This window comes from Astyanax mexicanus, chromosome 8 (assembly GCF_023375975.1).
Source record: "Astyanax mexicanus isolate ESR-SI-001 chromosome 8, AstMex3_surface, whole genome shotgun sequence".
NCBI lineage: Eukaryota > Metazoa > Chordata > Actinopteri > Characiformes > Acestrorhamphidae > Astyanax > Astyanax mexicanus.
The window spans coordinates 50,304,628-50,323,632 of NC_064415.1; the positions used below are offsets into that span (position 1 = coordinate 50,304,628).

The 19,005-nt window shown below is 36.9% G+C and overlaps 2 protein-coding genes and 1 gene segment (V, D, J or C); all 3 read left to right on the top strand.

The window, feature by feature from the left end:
• Positions 1-3,140: 3,140 nt before the first annotated feature.
• Positions 3,141-19,005, top strand: part of LOC103032403 (zinc finger protein 239-like) — a 183,023-nt gene continuing 167,158 nt past the window's right edge. The window contains exons 1-2 of one of the 2 annotated variants that reach the window (XR_007440229.1): positions 3,141-3,432; positions 5,360-6,408. The gene's annotated coding sequence lies outside the window, so the exon portion shown is untranslated. Of the gene's footprint in view, positions 3,433-5,359; positions 6,409-19,005 lie in introns of those variants that run through there. The other variant, XM_049482412.1, reaches the window with a different exon arrangement.
• The window catches only part of LOC125803869 (zinc finger protein 436-like), a 154,955-nt gene continuing 145,510 nt past the window's right edge, over positions 9,561-19,005 (top strand). Inside the window, exon 1 of the mRNA XM_049482451.1 lies at positions 9,561-9,701. The gene's annotated coding sequence lies outside the window, so the exon portion shown is untranslated. The remainder of the gene's footprint in view (positions 9,702-19,005) is intronic.
• Positions 16,289-17,293, top strand: LOC111188984 (T cell receptor beta variable 13-like). The segment is given in 2 exon segments: positions 16,289-16,363; positions 16,549-17,293. Coding segments are annotated over 2 exon segments (381 nt in total).

Genomic DNA, 19,005 nt, shown 5'->3' on the forward strand with positions numbered 1-19,005 from the left:
AAAGTCCCCACACAAGACAACCTTAAATCAATTATGCTGCAGGTTGCACACAAGCAGATAATCCAGCAACCAAAATACGCACTTGACAACATGTCAAATGTCTCACAACATATATTCAGGGCAGTCTTCACCAGTGCACAGCAGATAGAAAAAATGTATGAAGAAAAAAAACCAACAACAAGAAAACTTTTGAAGCTGCTTGATGCATCCCCTACAACTCAAGCTGAAAATCAAAGTTTCCGTTTTCTAAAGCAGTACATTAGAGGATTGGATGGTGTGGGCCTTCGGAAGATGCTGAGATTTATGACTGGATCGGATGTTTTGTGTGTTGAGAAGATTGAAACCCTATTCACAACGTTGGATGGCCTATCAAGGCGACTTGTTGCACACACCTGTGGTCCTGTTTTGGAGCTGCCTTGTACGTACAACTCCTATCCTGAGTTACGTGGTGAAATGGAGAGCATCCTATCCAGTACAAATGTTTACACAATGGACAATGTTTAAACCAAATGGTCCTGTACGTTTATGCCCTGTAACTATGGGTAGTTTGGTATACATGCAAACGTTTAGGTATATGAAATATCTATTATTATGAGCTACACTAAAACAGATAAACGTGTAGGGGAATATAGAGGATCTGTTAATCAAGCATAGCTTGTAATATGCTATGGGAAAATATAAGTATGGAAAAAGTGGGAAATAAGAATAAGACTTTTTGTGTTGGAGCTTTATATATATTTTATGTTCTGTACTGAAGTTTGCCCAGTTTGCAAAGTTACATAACTCAAGGAGTGTCAAGCCGGGAATATGACTGTTGTGTGAGGCTGTTTTAAAAATGTTTGTTGATAAGTCAATGTGCTTTAATTTTGAGAAATCAGGCACATAGATTCTTTGTCCTTTGTTCATATTTCATTTTTTTAAATTATGCAATGTTGTCATAGTAGTTTATGGTCCAATTGTTAAACTTTTATACTCATGCATGAGGACAAAGCAAGACAGTGATGTTCACTTAGAGAATAGATTTTATTACACAGGACTAAGGCCTGTAACAGTCAATCACACTGTTAGTTCTTCCATGCAAATGCAGTTAATAGGCACTTTCTGAGAAGGGTAAAACATTTTAAGAAGGCCCTTTTGTTGAATGTAAACATGTATTTTATTAAACAGACGGTTTTCATAATTATGTCCCTGTCCCTGTACTTCTGCCATGAGATGGGAAGACAACGCGAAGACTGTCTCATCACATGGGTAAGGACCTCTCTCTTGGCATTCTTCTCTGCAAACATCAACAGCTTGTTGGGAGACACGTTTCAGGTAATCTCTTGCCCCAAAAAGTTGCGGTAGAGTGTACATTATAAACGGACGTCCATGTGGTGCCACTGCATTCCTGCTGGGTCGAATATTGTGGGTATTCCATAGGTGCACTAGTTGCTGCAGCTCTTCCTACATAAAAAAACAACATTTAGGTGTGCTTTTAAAAATGAGTTAAAAAATACACATACAGTACAACATTTAATAGATGCTCACCTCGATGATATTAAGACAAGTAAACAGTATTAACTGTTTGTCGAGGAAGTCGCCAGTAAAGCAGTCCAAATCTTTCAGCTTCTGGAAACGGTTCATCCAGTCTTGGGCGTGCTGTTTCCGCATGAATCCCCACCAGCTTTCTATTCGCTGATTATGGTTGCTGGAACCATAAATGTAACAGTCTCTTGCATGTTGATCCTCACCTTCATATCGAAGAAACCTCTGCATTTGTTCCATTGTGCAGTTCTCTGTTCCTAAGTCCGTACGAATTTTAGTCGGGGTTCCCAATTTCTGTTCAACTTCGTTGATAAAGTAACTGGCAATTACCTTCGGATTGCTGTTAGTTTTGTAGGCATGGAGCCAAATGACCATTCGTGAAAAGCCATCGATAGCGCCGTTGATGCAGATACCGTATGGTTTCAGTTTATCATAGGAGTCCACATGCCAAGTAAAGTTAGGACCTGGATTCCTGTACAACCTGCGACGAAGGCGATTTCGGCGTCTCAGCTCCACTCCCCTTGGATCCAAAACTTTTAATAAATGTCTGACTGCATACCCAGACAACATACCCAGCTTGTAGACATTTAAAATGCTGTAGTTTGTATCCATGAAGCTTTCCGTGTCGTTCAAGATGCTCGGTTAGGAAAAGAGCAATGTCTAAAAGGTCTGATTTATTCTTACGCCTGTATAAACGCACAGACTTCAGAATCCTTCGCAGTGTTCGAATGCTTAAGGAAATGCCATCAATGCCGCTCAGTGACAATAAGATTTCCTTGTGATTTAAGCCAAGTGCAAAGTATAATTGTATTAATTCAGTTAACCGCGACATTTAGTCGGAGAAACGCTGTAGTGCGGTGGTACACACACATAAACCTTCTTATAATTACAAGATATTGATTTCATAATTAGGACATAGTATGTCGTTTTAATGACATACTAACTCATAAAAACGAGATAGTTTCTCATAATTACGAGATGTTTATTTCATAATTACGAAATAGTAAGTTGTTTTAATGACATAATAACTCATAAAAACGAGAAACTTTCTCATAATTACGACATACTATGTCGTTTTAACGACATAATAACTCATAAAAACGAGATACTTTCTCATAATTACGAGATGTTTATTTCATATTTACGACATAGTATGTCGTTTTAATGACATAATAACTAATAAAAACGAAATACTTTCTCATAATTGCGAGATGTTTATTTCATAATTACGACATAGTATGTCGTTTTAACGACATAATAACTCGTAAACGTTATAACGACATGTTGAAGATTTATTTTTTTCTCATAAGTGGCAGCAATACGCCTCCGTAACATAGCCTTTTCTAAACTATTTATTTACTCTTATAATAGACCAGCACTGCTCATAATTTATCATAAATATAACATTAAGTTAATATTATAAAACTAGCTGTAAATTAAGCTGAAAAGCTAGTTCAGCACTTAAGTTAGCGTACATTATTTTCTTAGCACAGTTTTGAAGCTAGCTAGGTTAGCATTCTGGTGGCTGCTAGTTAGCCACAAAACTTGCGCGTGTGTGTGTGTGTGTTTGTGTGCGCGCGCGCGCTCCTCACAGCGCTGCAGGACTTTTATTTTGACATCTGGTTGTTGGATGTAACGCGGACTAGAGTTCTGCTCCAGTGGTCTGTATCACAGAAACACAGCAGCAGACTGTTGGAGGTTACGGTGGATTCAGGGCTGTTTATTGTATGTTGGCTGTGGTTTAAAATGAAGACTGTATTCTCTGTAGGTGAATATGGAAGGGTGGTTAGAGTTTCCCCCGGTCTCCAGTAAAGTGGAGCAGCAGAAGATCCAGCTCTGATCAGCAGCTCCACACCTCTGTACTCAGACTGCTCTGCTGGAGGAACACCATCAGCTCACCTGCTGCAGGTATGGAGATGTTCCACTCTTCACCTTCACACTGCTCTACATTTACTCTTAGACACACAGAAACACATTCAGAAGGAGCAGCATTTAACATCACACACAAGCAGCTTCATCCAGGAGCTGGAGGATCATCTTCTCCTAGCTATCTATGATCAACACTTTTATTCTGCTTTATTTAAGATGAACAGGAGATTTAGGGGCTTCTTACAAACCCTGTGAGGTGATTTATTGAGGGAATAATTCTCTTGTCTGGTGGGTTAAAGTGTTAAATTGTGCTGCTGTTGTTTATAAACTCCTTCATGCGAACTGTAGAGATATCTCCTGTATGGTCACGTGTTTCTCGTTTGTGTGTACATAAAGGATATCTTTATGATCCTTTATTAAAACTATGTGTAAAATAGATCATGTGATATTCAGCATGAGTGTAGAAACATTTATACAGCTCTGGAAAAAGTTAAGAAACCACTTTAAAATAATGACTTTCTCTGATTTAACTATTTATAAGTATATGTTTGAGTAAAATTAAAATTTTTGTTTATTTTTCTAAATCGCTGATTCCAAATAAAAATATTATAATTTAAAGCATTTTTGTGCAGAAAATGAGAAATAAACAAAAATGATGTAGATCTTTAAAACCTCAAATAATGCATTAGAAAACAAGTTCATATAAAAAACAACAATACGAACGTTTTATCTAAGGAAGAGTTTAGAATCAATAATTGGTTGAATAACCCAGATTTTAAATCCCAGCTTTGATGTGTCTTGGCATGTTCTCCAACAGCCTTTCAACTGCTTTTGGGTGACCTTATTTCACTGGCGCAAACATTCAAGCAGTTCAGCTTTGTTTGATGGCTTGCGATTATCTATCTTCCTTTTATAGGTTTTCAATGGGGTTCAGGGCTCCCTCCCCACAGCAGGGTTGCCCTGTATTAAGCTCTGTCCATCTTCCCATTAACTTTGACCATGACTCACTATAGTTGTCCTGTATACAGATTCTCCCACCTGAGTTGTGGATTTCTGCAGCTCCTCCAGAGTGACCATGTGCCTCTTGGCTGCTTCTCTGACCTGTGCTCTCCTTGCTTGATCTGTCAGTTTGGGGGAATCGCTATGACTTGGTAGGTTTGCAGGTGTAGAATACTTTTTATGTTTTTGGTTGATGGATTGTACAGTGCTCAAAGCTTGGGGTATATTTTATAAACTAACCCTTCTTTAAACTTCTCAACAGCTCTAACAAACCACTGAGTCCTTCACAGAACAGGTGTATTTATACTGAGACTAAATTAGATACAGCTGAGCTGGACTTCTGAAGGCAGTTGATTGCACTGGATTTTATTTAGGTGTTTTAGAGTAAAAGGGGCTGAATACCTTAGTTTTCACTTCACACTTATGCAATACTTGTATTGGTCTATCACTTAAAATCTCAATAAAATACATTTAAGTTCGTGGTTGTAAGGTGGCAAAATGTGGAAAAGTTCAAGGGGTATGAATACTTTTGCAAGCCACTGTATGTACCAAGAACACAGAGCCGGCTGTTAATCTCTATGATGCGTCAGTAGAGGGCCTTTCACATGCTATATCATCATATATCCAAATCGGTCTACGCAATAAACAACTCACTTCTGTTAACCTAACCTAATCTGTTTTACCATTACAGTCCGGTGTGACAGTTCGGAGGGAAATATAATTTAATTTAATTTTACATAATGTAACTCATGTAATGACTGTAGCAGCTGAATGATGTGAGTGCAAAGGACCCCTCTTTTCATCTAGGAATTTAGTAATAACAAACCTACAACATTGTTTATTTGTTAAGACATATGTTGACTGTCTGAATCACATCTTTATCCCCTGATAATAAGTTCCCAATTCAGCTGTTTCTCTCTGATATTTGCAATTAAAATTGGATGTTCTTTTTCTGTGTTTCTTTCAGGACTCAATGCTATGCTGTTCCAAGTCTTATCCTGACAACAGTGTCAACATTTCTAACTGGAGGAAGTTAAGCTGCACAAGTACAGTCAGAAGATCTCAACATGGCATCCAAAGAAATCTCCAATACACAGCAAATTTCCTCTCCTACACCTCACAAGCAAATGCAGGAAAGTACATACAAGAAGAAAACTCACGTCTGCTCAGAATGTGGGAAGAGCTTTACTCAACAGTGTCACCTCCAGCAACACTGGCGCATTCACACCGGAGAGAAACCGTTTCATTGCTCAGACTGTGGAAAGAGTTTTAATGAACAAAGTAATTTTAGAAAACACCAGCGCATTCACACTGGAGAGAAACCCTATCACTGCTCAGACTGTGGGAGGAGTTTTAATTTACAGAGTAGTCTCCAGCGACACCAGCGCATTCACACTGGAGAGAAACCGTATCACTGCTCAGACTGTGGGAAAAGTTTTACTCAACAGATTATGCTTACAAGACACCAGCGCATTCACACAGGAGAGAAACCCTATTACTGCTCAGACTGTGCAGTGTGCTTCAGGTATTTACAAACACTCAAGAAACACAAGTGCATAAAGAGTAGTCTTGAAAGTGGGCAGTGACATACCTTAAACCTTTCCATGTCCCAATCCTGGCTTTGAACAGTTTCTGAAGAATAGTCATTAAACAAAATATAGTTGTAAGTACTACGTTTTATGTCCAGCTTTTAGCCCATGCACATGGCTCCAATCAGCGCAGAGGACTGTTGCTTGGCCATGGCGGTCCAATTAAAGACACTTCTTACATGACACTTCTCACAACACACACCTCAGGACGAAGCCCCATTGATTGACCTTAATGCCATCCATGTATATTTAACAGTTTTCTATGAATTAATTCTGCTTCCATCTGTTGTGTATGTTTTAGTGTACATAGGGCTTAGTGTTAATAGCATGTTTTATAATAATTTGTAATAATATGTTGTTCATATCCTTGTATTATTTTTGTAGTTTTATCCAACTTCAAAGAAACCATTAAAAAAGATGATCTGGGTACCTTCTTCAGTGTGGTGATTGGAGGAGTTGTCTATCTGCTAATTTATGCGAGATGCATAAGCACAGAGTGGAGGAACAGAGTGCTAAACTAAACTAAAAGTGCAGGTTATAACATTTGGACAATAAATTTATGTAAAAACAGAGCAAGGACAAACCAGTATATATATAACAAATATGACTGGGATAGGTACAGTTGATGCAGTGCAACAGATGGTGCAGTGCAGATACATCTCTCATTACTGAGTGTAAAGTATTGAGGATGGGGTGCAGAGTTGCTTTAATATATTTAAGCTGGCCCAGATATATTTGGACAGGGCCATGATCTTCAATGATTTGGGCTCAGCATGTCACCACAATGGATTTGAAATAAAACAACTTGAGATGCAATTAAAGAGTAGATTTTGGGTTTAATTCAAAGAATTGAACAAAAATATACTGTGTTGAAAATTAAGAGTGGCTGTTTGGAAAAATAGCCAAATATATATATTTATAAACAAACAAATGATTTCTGGCAGGTATATGTGGAAATATAACTGATTTTATGGGATTTTTTGTGGTGATATTCACTTTTGGTGTAGTAGGCCTGAGTTGGGTTTGAGCCAGTAATCTGTGGTCTCCCAGGCCAGTGCTCAAAATGAATGGGCTTTTCAAAACAATTCTGTGATAAATAAAATATGTTCAGAACCTTGTACTGTACATATTATTCTGTTTACATTTTCACCTAAACATCACTGTATCTTCTGAATTGCAAGACGTTTAATAGTAACAATAAGAAAATGCAAAGTGAGAGGACTCGATTTGGCGCAACACCAGCAAACTCCGGTCATATTTTTACAGTATATTACAGCCTAGATAATCCAACTAATGATCTAACTGCCCTCGCTGAGGAGAGCTGGGTGTGTTACAGCATGAAATCACCGTTACTCCAGAACCAGGTTTAAACACTGTGGCACACTTTACCAGTGTAGCTGCTGTGTTATTAGCATGTTTATTTAGAGTAGCAGATTCTATGCTGTTCTACATATTACTCTATCGGTAAGAGCTCTAATCTAATCTCTAGTCAACCGCTCTGGTTATTCTGACAGACCAGTTACACCATCAAACTCAAAATACATAATTTGCTGTGCTGGAGATACTTAAACAGCCTGTTTAATTCCCAGTCGCTCTGAATCTACAGCAGGTTGGTAAAGTGTGTTATAGTGGTCTGTTTATCTTGTGAAGATTTGGATTAAGTTTATCATGCAGTAAAAGGAATAAGAGAAGTTTGATGATTCTGGCTCGTTGTTTTATTACATTAAGCCATGTTAAGATTTTTCCTTATAATAGGTTTCAGTGGGAAGAAAACCCACGTTAAGCCTTTTTACAAGTGTTAAGTGTTTTAGACTCTTATTGGTTCTTCAGTTAGCTAGGTTAGCTCTGTGCTGCTAGTTTTACTGTTTTCCTGCTGTATTACACCCAGCTCCCCTCAGAGAGAGCAGTTAGTTGTTATTTGATTTGTTGGATCAGGTGTGGGGAAACCAAAACCAGCATTAAGAACTGAACATCTAATACTCACTTTCTCTTATTATCTGTCTTTTAAAGCTCTAACAGAGGCAACACCACTCAACATCACCAGTCTAAACGTGATGTTGAGTGGTGTTGGTCCTCTAATGATCTTCTGCAAAGAAGAAGAATAATCTAAATCTATATATCCGCCAGCTAGCTCCCGTCCTCTGCTGTCAGTTAAGTGCGCTGTAGCATTAGCTTAAAGCTAGCATTTTTCTTATTACCACTTTTAAAACTTTCTTGTCATTTAGAGAACCAGTGATGTTCATGTGAAAAATATACACAGAATAAAACATATTTACCACAAATTGTGGTAAAAAATGCACATTCATTTTGCCATAGACACCCAGCTTAGACTCCTTAAATATAGGCATAAACAACATGGCGCCGACTAGGAAATGACTTCAGGCCTGCAGTGGTCTATTCAAGGTATTCTTCTGTTACCATTTTTCTTTGCATTAAATGGCACATAGGATTTTAAGGCGCACTATCAATAAACAGCTATTTTTTGTTTTGTTTTCATACAAAAGGCTTACCAGATTATAAAATACATTATGCGACACTAGTAAGGAACAGGGGTGCCACCATGTTTTCCTTCTAATTCAGATATGCTAAAGCTATGCTAAGAAAACAAAACTGTAATTAAACTGTAAAAACAAGACTAAAATTTATTTTAAGTCAAATACGTACTTGATGTTAATCTACACAGATTTCTCTCCTTAAAACTGTTTATTTAGGTGAGTAAAGTGCTTCCGTTTATTTACAGTAAGCTTAGATTTCCAGACAAAAGTGTATCTAGGTAAAAGCAGATATTTAAAAAAAACAGATAAAGATATGTTTGGTTAAATGTTTTATACTGACAGGCATTTATAAGATTTTGTTGGACCTTGTAAAAAATGCGGCCCAACAGTTAAACCTTGTAAAGTTCATAATAAATTTTGGTCAGCTGACTAGCAGTAACTTAAAAATGGGGGGAAAATGCTGTGAGGTAAGATAAAATACAACATTAGTTGAGTAATGTTTAAGTTACAATTCTTATGTAAAATACTTGTGTAGTGACCAAATACCTAAAATAGTTAACTGCTATATTTGTTTACTAAAAGGGTTTTGAAAAATATGTGATTACAATTAATCAATTACAATTACTACAATTGCAACATGTGCCTAAACTTCCCCTGTTCTTTAGTATGTTTTTTTCTCTAGTTTAACCAATGGTCCTCAATAATATATATTTATTAATTTATTAATTAATACATTCAGGCGTTGGAGATCAACACTGTTTAAATGCACGGTGCGATTTCTTTTTTTTTTTTTTTTTTTACTTTTATTTTGACAGCTGGTTGCCGGATGTAACGCCAATGGCTCCTGGGCGGGAGTAATGTGATTGGCTCCTCAGCGGAGGTCCCGGTGTATGCAGCCGGGGGCTTTAGTGTATAAACACAGCATCAGACTGTTGGAGGTTAAGGTGGATTCAGGGCTGTTTATTGTATTGAATCAGATCAAGTAACAGAGTCATTGTGATGTATTGATTGGACATGTTCTAATAGTTTCAGCGCTTTGGACAGATGTTTGCTGTGGTTTAAAATGAAGACTGGATTCTCTGTAGGTGAATATGTAAGGGTGGTTAGAGTTTCCCCCGGTCTCCAGTAAAGTGGAGCAGCAGAAGATCCAGCTCTGATCAGCAGCTCCACACCTCTGTACTCAGACTGCTCTGCTGGAGGAACACCATCAGCTCACCTGCTGCAGGTATGGAGATGTTCCACTCTTCACCTTCACACTGCTCTACATTTACTCTTAGACACACAGAAACACATTCAGAAGGAGCAGCATTTAACATCACACACAAGCAGCTTCATCCAGGAGCTGGAGGATCATCTTCTCCTAGTTATCTCTGATCAAAACTTTCATTCTGCTTTTTATAAGGTGGACAGGAGATTTAGGGGCTACTTACAAACCCTGCGGGGATTTATTGGTGGAATAATAATTCTCTTGTCTGTTATTGTTTATAAACTCTTTCATTCTAACTGTAGAGATATCTCCTTAATGATCTTTTTGAGTCTGTTTGTGTACATAAAGTATACTTTTATGATCCATTTTACTCTGTGTAAAATAGACCATGAGATATGTCTGCTCTAAATAGGACATCTGGGTACTCTAGTTGAAGCTTCTAATTTATTGTCCAAAGTAATTTTTCTGGACTGTTAATGTGAGTTTTAGCAGTCCTGTCTACTGTATATAACTTACTGGGTTATAGCTGTTATACATAGGAAAGAGTTGTTTAGTCTTCATAATTAATTTTTTATGTTAACTATTTTAAAACTGTACTTTAATATGAAAATCTTTTATTTTTTTCATGGGCCATAATTTTTATGGACTCCACACCAGTAAAGCTGATTATTTGTACATTAAATTGACTTATATTTTTTTTTTAATGTTTCATGTTTGCCATATGAGTTTTTTTCATTATTTCATAAATTACAACCAAAACATTACCATAAATATGTATCATATATTACCTCTGACTTGAAATTAATGTGATGAATGAAATGAAATAATTACATTATTTTATATGAGAATATTCTGGCTCATTCAGTTCTATACAAAGTTGTGGGTTTTATTAGGAAACATAATAATAATTATAATAATAATAATACTATGTAAAATATATATATATATATGGTTGACAAGTCTTAATGAGTTTTAAATCCTAAGACCGATTTGAAGTCAGTAAAGGTAAATCTTGTTTTTTGTTGAGTGAATTTAGAAGTTATTAATTTTTGTCTTGACTCAAAGTCATGTGACTTGAGCCACACCTCTATTATATACACAGGTTGAAGGAATTTGTACTATTTATGCTTCTGTAATTTAAGGTATTAATGGACAAGACGCCAAATATGGTATATGGTCATAATTGTAGCAGCTGAATAAGAAAATTGAACAGGAACTATCTATTTTAGAATTTAGTTACAAACCTACAAATTTCATTCCTGTTAAAGTAAACATTGAATGTCTAAATCAAACCTTAATCCCCCATCTGAGTTCCCTAACTCAATCATTTACATTTTCCACCGCTAACAAGAATTTTCTGGTATATTGAATTTAACTCATGTTTCCATTTTTTGTGTGTTTCTTTCAGAACTGAAAGCTATGCCCAAGTCTTCTCATGATCCCAGTGTCAGGATTCCTACCTGGATGAAGTTTAGCTTCACATATACAATCAGAAGATTCACCAAGATTTTAAACAGCTGAACGAAGGGGAGAACATGACATCCATAGAAATCTCCAATACTCAACAACCACCCTCTCCTACACCTCCCAGTCAAATGCGGAAAAGGACAGCCAAGAATAAAACTTACAACTGTTTAGACTGTGGACAGAGTTTCACTAAACCGAGTAATCTCAGAACACACCAGCGCATTCACACTGGAGAGAAACCATATCACTGCTCAGACTGTGGGAAGAACTTTACTAAACAGAGTCATCTCAAAACACACCAGCGCATTCACACTGGAGAGAAACCTTACCAGTGTTCTGACTGTGGGAAGAGTTTTACTACACAGGGTAACCTCAAAATACATCAGCGCATTCACACTGGAGAGAAACCATTTCACTGCTCAGACTGTGGGAAGAGTTTTAATCATCTAAGTCATCTCCGAACACACCAGAGCAAACACACTGGAGTAAAACCACATCATTGTTCAGACTGTGGGAAGAGTTTTGATAATCAGAATTATCTCAGAATACACCAGCGCATTCACACTGGAGATAAACCATATTACTGCTCAGGCTGTGCAGTGAGCTTCCAGTATTTAAAATCATTCAAGAATCACACATGCTTTAGGAGTCAGGAAAATGTGCAGTGATGCATCTAAAACCATTCCAGATCCTGACCCAGATCTGTTGGTAATGTGAATAGAAGGAAAACTGTTGTTTTAAATAGTTTTTAAAGCATATTCGTAAATTAAAATATAGCTACATGTACAAATGAGTGTTAAGTTTAGCTTTCAGCTCATACATTAAATACATAATTTCAAGCCAAAGTAGATGTGCTGCAGACTGTCAAATAGAGTAGAGCTTCATTAATAAGATATGGTAAATGCAATAAAGAAATCTACAATACACAGTTGTTGACTTCCTATATATATCATGACAACATTTTCGTCATCTCTTATGTTGAAAATTATAGTACCTGTTAAATCCATCTTAAATCTCAAGGGAACTGTACAGTAATTTACCACAGTGTGACTTAGATAAAACTTGGATGTGAGAATCCTCACCCCTACTGAATGACTGTTTTTGACTGAAGGACAGTTTTAGAAGATGAGCATTGACACAAGGTTTAGAATCAGTAGCTGATTTTAGAGCTTCTGAGCTGCTGTTTGATGCACAAAGTTGTTGGTTAAAAGCAGGTCATCCAGGCAAGAACTAGAATAATCTTTCACCTTGACAAGCACAGCATGTATGTTTTCATTTAGGTTTAATGTACTAGCTGATTTATAAAATATATACAGAGGCTTGCAACAGTATTTAAACCCCTTAAACATTTTGTCACCTTACAACTTAAATGTACTTTATTGTGATTTAAAGCTCCACCTAGGTAGGATTGAGATTTTATGCTCGTGGGCTCCCCCTACAGTTGTAGAGTGTAATAAATGTTTCAGGCCGATTTTAGTTTCTCTTTCTCTTTTCTGGCTTTCACAGACATATTCGGTCTCTTTCCAGCTTCTGTCAGAGTGTCTGTATGTTAGTTTGTAAAGAATAAACCAGTAGTCCTTGTAGAACTGTTAGAAATAAAGGTCGGAAAGCAGGTCGCAGTTCTCGCGAGCGTTGGTCGCGGACGCCTCGGAAAACTTACAGAGTCTGGTTTGAGCTCAGAGGAACTCCGTCACAGACACGAGAGCACCGCCATTCCTCCTATTACACCTTAATGCAGCGCTGAAGTGAGTTTCAAGCTGTAATTTCACTTCTTTAAAAAGATCAAAAATCAAGGAAATCTTACCAAGTGCTGCACGTACATGGATTTCAAAATTGTTTTCAAGTAAAAATCTGGAACGTGTGACGTGCCAAAGTATTCAGCGCCTTTTACTCTGAAATCCCTAAATAAAATCCAATGCAATCAATTGCCTTCAGAAGTCCCTTAATTAGTTAATAGAGTGCAGCTGTGTGTAATTTAGTGTCAGTATGAATACAGCTGTTCTGTGAAGGCCTCAGTGGCTTGGGAAGAAACACTGGTAAACAAACAGTATCATAAACACTAAGGAACTCACCAGACAGGTCAGAGATAAAGCTGTGGAGAGATTTAAAGCAGGGTTAGGTTCTAAAAACATATCCCAAGCTTTGAGCATCCTTAGGAGCACTGTTCAGAGAAGCTGCCAAGAGGCCCATGGTCAATCTAGAGGAGCTGCAATAAAAAAAAACAGCTCAGGTGGAGAATCTGTCCACAGGACATGTGTAAAGCTGTGCACTCCACAAATCTAGACTAAATCTGTTAAAAAAGGTGCTGTGGTCTGCTGAGATCAAAGTTGAACATTTTGGGCCAAATTTAAAGCTCTATGTGTGGCAGAAAAGGAACACTGCTCCCTGAACACACCGTCCCCACTGTGAAACATGGTGGTGGCAGCATCATGCTGTGGAGAAGCTTTTTTTTGAGCAGGGACAGAGAAGCTGGTCAGAGTTGATTGGAAGATGGATGGAGCTAAATACAAGGACATCTTGGTAGAAAAGCTGTTGGAGGCTACAAAAGACTTAAGCCTGGGAAGTTGTCGATATAGGAGGTCTAAACACTTTTGTACATCAAATTTTCAGGTTTTTATTGATAAAAAAAAAATTAAACCCATGTAGCATTTTTGTTCCACTTTACATGTATGTGCTACTTTGTGTTGGTCTATCTCTTAAAATCTTAATAAAATACATGTAATTGTGGTTGTAAGGTGACAAAAAGTGATTAATTATTAATGAGTGCTATTCTAATTTCTTTCTGTTTAAACAGAAAAAAAAGTTCTTGATTCATTGGATATTGTTAAAATATTTGAGAGGTTAGTCTAATACTGCTGCATTCTTAAAAGCTATGTTTTTTTGTCCATTCAAAATAAAAAAATGTTTTGGCTCATTAGAAAAAACTATACTTTCTTATTTTATGTTTTCTATGGATTCTGTACTGTTCTGTTCTGCATGGATGCTGTCTCTTCTGTATATTTAGTTTGCACAGGGCTTAGTGTTAATAGCATGTATTATTAGGGCTGTCCCTAACGATTATTTTTTAAACGATTATTCTAACGATTATTTTTTTCGATTAGTCGACTAATCTATTTATTGAGAAACATATTTAAATAATTATTATTTTACGTTTTAAAGCAAACGATAAAATACTATATTTATATATAATAACAACAACAGCAACACAAGCCTACTAAACCAAACCCCACACTTATAATCACTTACATGTACAGCACGTTGTTTAGATCTATAACGCTAAAAATGGATAAGCTCCCATACACCACAACCGTGTGTTGTTTTCTGTGACCGCTAGATTTTGTGACCACTGGCAAGTAGTTCTCAGCAGACCGGCGCACTGGCCGATTCGAAACGTGTTCGTTTCTAATGTTTACCCCGACTGGCCAAAACGGTTCAGTTTAGGGCTGAGGGTAAGGTGTAGGTATAGAAAGCTTCCGTTTTGCCAATGAACGCTCATAACCGTGAGCACTGGTCACAAAATTCCGACGGTGACAGAAAACGGTGTAACACCGCAGCGCCGACGGCGCTAGCTAAAATAACTTAAGGCAGCTAGCTTAGCTAAACACCTGAACTTATGAATAATGCTACTGTTTCTGGAAACTGTGAAATGCCATGCACAAATATAAACCAAAAATGTATAATTTCTGCCTGTGGCAGGTTTAAAACCTTTGGTAGACAGCCTTAAGTCTTTTTAAGGACACCCGTGGAGACCCTGATGTAAACGGTAACTTACTGTGTGACCCTGTTGACATAGTGCTCCTGGATGTTTGCGCTTCAAGTGCTCCTTTTGCACATATGGCAGAGGACCACATTGTTGCCCTTTTGCGTGAAATGCTCCCAAACTTTAGATGCCCGCTGGCGTTTTTTTGTAGCTGTTTTCACTACCGCAGTTCTACAGCGGGGGTGTTGTGCCGATTCTGTCCGCGAAGCGGGAGTCAGATTCAGCAGAGAGTCTCTCTCTCTCTCTGTGTCTCTCTCTCTCTCTCTCTCTCTCTCTCTCTCTCTCTCTCTCTCTCTCTCGCACGTGAACTCCTCCGCGTTTGACTTGCAGAACTGTGTTTAGCTGTTCTTAAAAATCATTTTAATTAAATAATAGTTCTATGCTTCTATGTTACCGTGTTAATTAACATATTTACGACGCGCCGACGCACGTTATGCAAATCGATGTATTTTCGTAATCGATGACGTCGATTATGTCGACGCGTCGCCCCAGCCCTATGTATTATAGTAATTTGTATTATTGTGTTGAGGTCATATGCTTGTTGAATTCTTGTACTTTTATCAAACTTTAAAACAAACAATTAAAGAAATGCACTGGGAAACCTTTTCAGTGTGTCAGAAGTTGATTTGCTGATCTATTCAATATGAAGCAACACAGCAAGATAAAACAAAAATATGTATAACACACATAACTGGGACTGGTACAATAGGTTATGCAACATGCTATAATATATAGTTAATCACAGTCTTCAGTTACTGGTAACCGATTTTTAACATCCCTAAATTGCTAGGTATTATCAAGAAAAGTGTGAGGTACAAATTCCACAGTACTAAGTAATTATTTTAGTTGACAAGGTGTTAAGTACCGATACAGTCTGTAGGAAGAGTTTATCCTCATATAACACACAGATGTCATGATGTAAATCTACCAGAAGAGGGCAGAATTCATCTGGATTTACTGGATCGAGTCTAGTTCTGCATTTATAATGAAAAGCTGAAGTGAAAACACCTATAAAACAATCTGATACCACAGTTTATTCACTGAATTCTCAGACAGTGTGTGAATTCTGCTTCTCCTTTTAATCTATTCAGCACCTTCTAAAAACCTGTAACTGACCCAAACCCAGTGTGTAACATATTGAATCTCTACATAAACAAAACACATCTTCAATACTGTATAACAGAACTGAAACATTACAATACTGACTGGAACAGCTGTGATATTTGTAATCTAGACTAATCTAATCTCTTTTAAGGGGGTTGAATAGTTTTGAAAGGCACTGGGTGTAAAGAACTCTGCTTCTCTCCTGATCTTCATACCTCTGTTCTTATAACTAATGTAGGAGGAGTCTTTACATGCTTGAAAAGTAGCTCCCAGATCTCTCCTCATTATCTGAACACTGGAGTCACCATGATGTTCCTGTGCTCTCTGACTGTGTTTATCATCGTACTTGGTAAGTGGAATTAACTAGATCTTTATCTGTGTGAAATATATTACTGTGTTTTAGAATCCAGCTTTTCTGTGTTGGTTTTGTGGTGATGTGTCTGAGTGTATCAGTGATGAATTAGGTGGAGTGAAGTTCATCTTTTCTACAATGCTGATGTAAATTTATTCTTATTTGTTTTTATTTCTTCACAGGGAACTGTTCTGCACAGTCAATAGATCCAGTGAATGAAACACAGCTTCACGCTTTTAAAGATGAGACTGTTACTATCTCCTACAAGTATGATAAAGCAAACTATCTCTTCTGGTATCGTCAGTATCCTGGATCCAGACCAGAATATTTACTGACGATATATCCAAAAGAAAGAGCTAAAAGTGACCCAAACCCTTTATTTCCACAATTCAGTTCTACAGTGGATTTCAGTGAATCAAGAGTGAATCTGATCATCTCCTCTACTGCAGTATCAGACTCTGCTCTCTACTACTGCGCTCTGAGGCCCACAGTAACAGCAACCCACCAAACACTGTACTAAAACCTTTCTTGTAAAATATGTAGAAACACTAGTATTTCAGGAGGGGGCGCTGTTTCTCTTCTGCTTTCTCACCATTCAGGTTATAACATAATTTTGCTTTGGGATGTCAGTCATCAGTTATAGTCAGGAACAAGTGAAAATTAAAGCTGGCACTACCAACACAGGAGTCTCTGATTTGTATAAACAGATGCAGAATATTAGCTAAATAAGACTCACACCTGTTCACACCTGGTATAAACTTGCATCCTGAGAGATCTGATCAGAAACGACCAATTAGCTAGTAAGGTGTTGCAGTAAATTTGATAGTATGCAAACAGTACATTTAATCACAACACCTATAAAATACAAGTAAATAAAAGTTTTATTACAACAAAAATTAAAGTGCTGTATTGTTAGCACAGCCAATATTAGAATACTTTAAAAGAGATAACCGCATTTTATGAATTACAAATGGTAAAATAAGTATATACTTTAAAATGAAAACACGTTTTTTAACATTTCATTTAATGTATTTATTTTATTTCAACAATTGTATTTAATGTATTGTTTTCAACATTTTTAAATATTAAGCACATACATACTAAATATATATAATGGATATTAAAAAAAAAAAAACATAAATAAATAAATAAATAAATAAATCAACATTTCTCTCCTCTGTTGCCATGTTGTTTATGCCCATATTTGGGGTTCTGTGTCTATGCTGCATACTGTATGTCTATGGCTGAAATGAATGGTCTTTTCAGAAACGTCTGTATCACATTCTGTGGTAAATAATTATTATGATGCAGTGGACTATACATTACCGTAAATCTTCGCTAGCTAGCTAATGCTAACAGGCTAGCGCGTCTCAGGCACTGGAACCTTTTTAAACTGAAAGAAGATTTTTTTTTTCAGGTAAAATATATATAACTTGATAAGCAACTACAGTCAGCATGTACAATTTTTCACTACACAGTTTTGAAGGTGTCATATTAATGGACAAAAATAAATTAGCTAGCTAGTGTGTGTGTGTCTGTGTGTGTGTGTTTAATGCTCTATAAAATAAATACAGAAATATTTATATTAATCATGTCTAGGGAAAATATCTCTGAGTACAGCAGATTTAGATTTAGTAAAATAGATAGAGATATGTTTGGGTAAATATTTAATACTGACGTGCATTTATAAGATTTTCTTGTACCTTGTAAGGAAGTGTGCTGTGCTTTTGAACAGTTAAAGGTACCAACCAGTGAAACAAGGTTAGCCTCTCAGCCCTGCAGGATTTTTACAGCTAGTTGCCGGATGTTACTCCATTGGCTCCTGAGCGGGAATAGAGTTCTGCGATGTGATTGGCTCTAGTGCAGAAACACAGCAGTAGAGTGAGATAAAAAGATAGAGATAGAAAGATACTTTATTGATTAAAGAAGAAAAATTCTGGAAATGTTTGGGCCGTCGAAGGTTAACATGGATTTATTGCTGACTAGGTACCTAGATTCACTGGCTAGGTAACTCTTTTTGAGAATTAATTAGCTTTGATTTCACTGTTTGCTCTACAGTTGCCATATATTAGGTGTCCACATTTTTTCCTAGCATTTTATCTTTAACTTCTTTTTAAATCCTGCATAACTGCTCTATATGTTCCTGCATCTACGCAAACATTTGCGAAACTGCCTCAGAGAGTCACAACAGCAGGTGATAACCATACCTGTCAAGTTTTAGATTTAAAAATAAGGGATATTTTCCTCTGTCTGCTTTGAGCCGTCCCACCTGCCCAACGAAGGTTCAGTATCCCTTACATTTTAAGACAGGTTTACAAAAAAATCTAAAATAACCACCTGTGAACCACTTACACATTACAATTAGATTATCAGAATCTGATAGGTCTACCTTTGTTGACACTGAAATGTTGTGGCCAAATTAAAAACCCTTTTCTAGATATTTAAAAAAAAATAAGATTTTATGTCTTTTTTGGCATAAATGCACTCTTTTATATGATATATATATTTTTAATTATTTAATGGATTTCAAATTGAACAAAGGGTGCACAAATTCTGCAAAATGACTGCTGGTGACCTAAAAATAGTATCATGAGCTTTTACTAAAAGGACATGGACCAGATATATTCCATCAGTAAAAA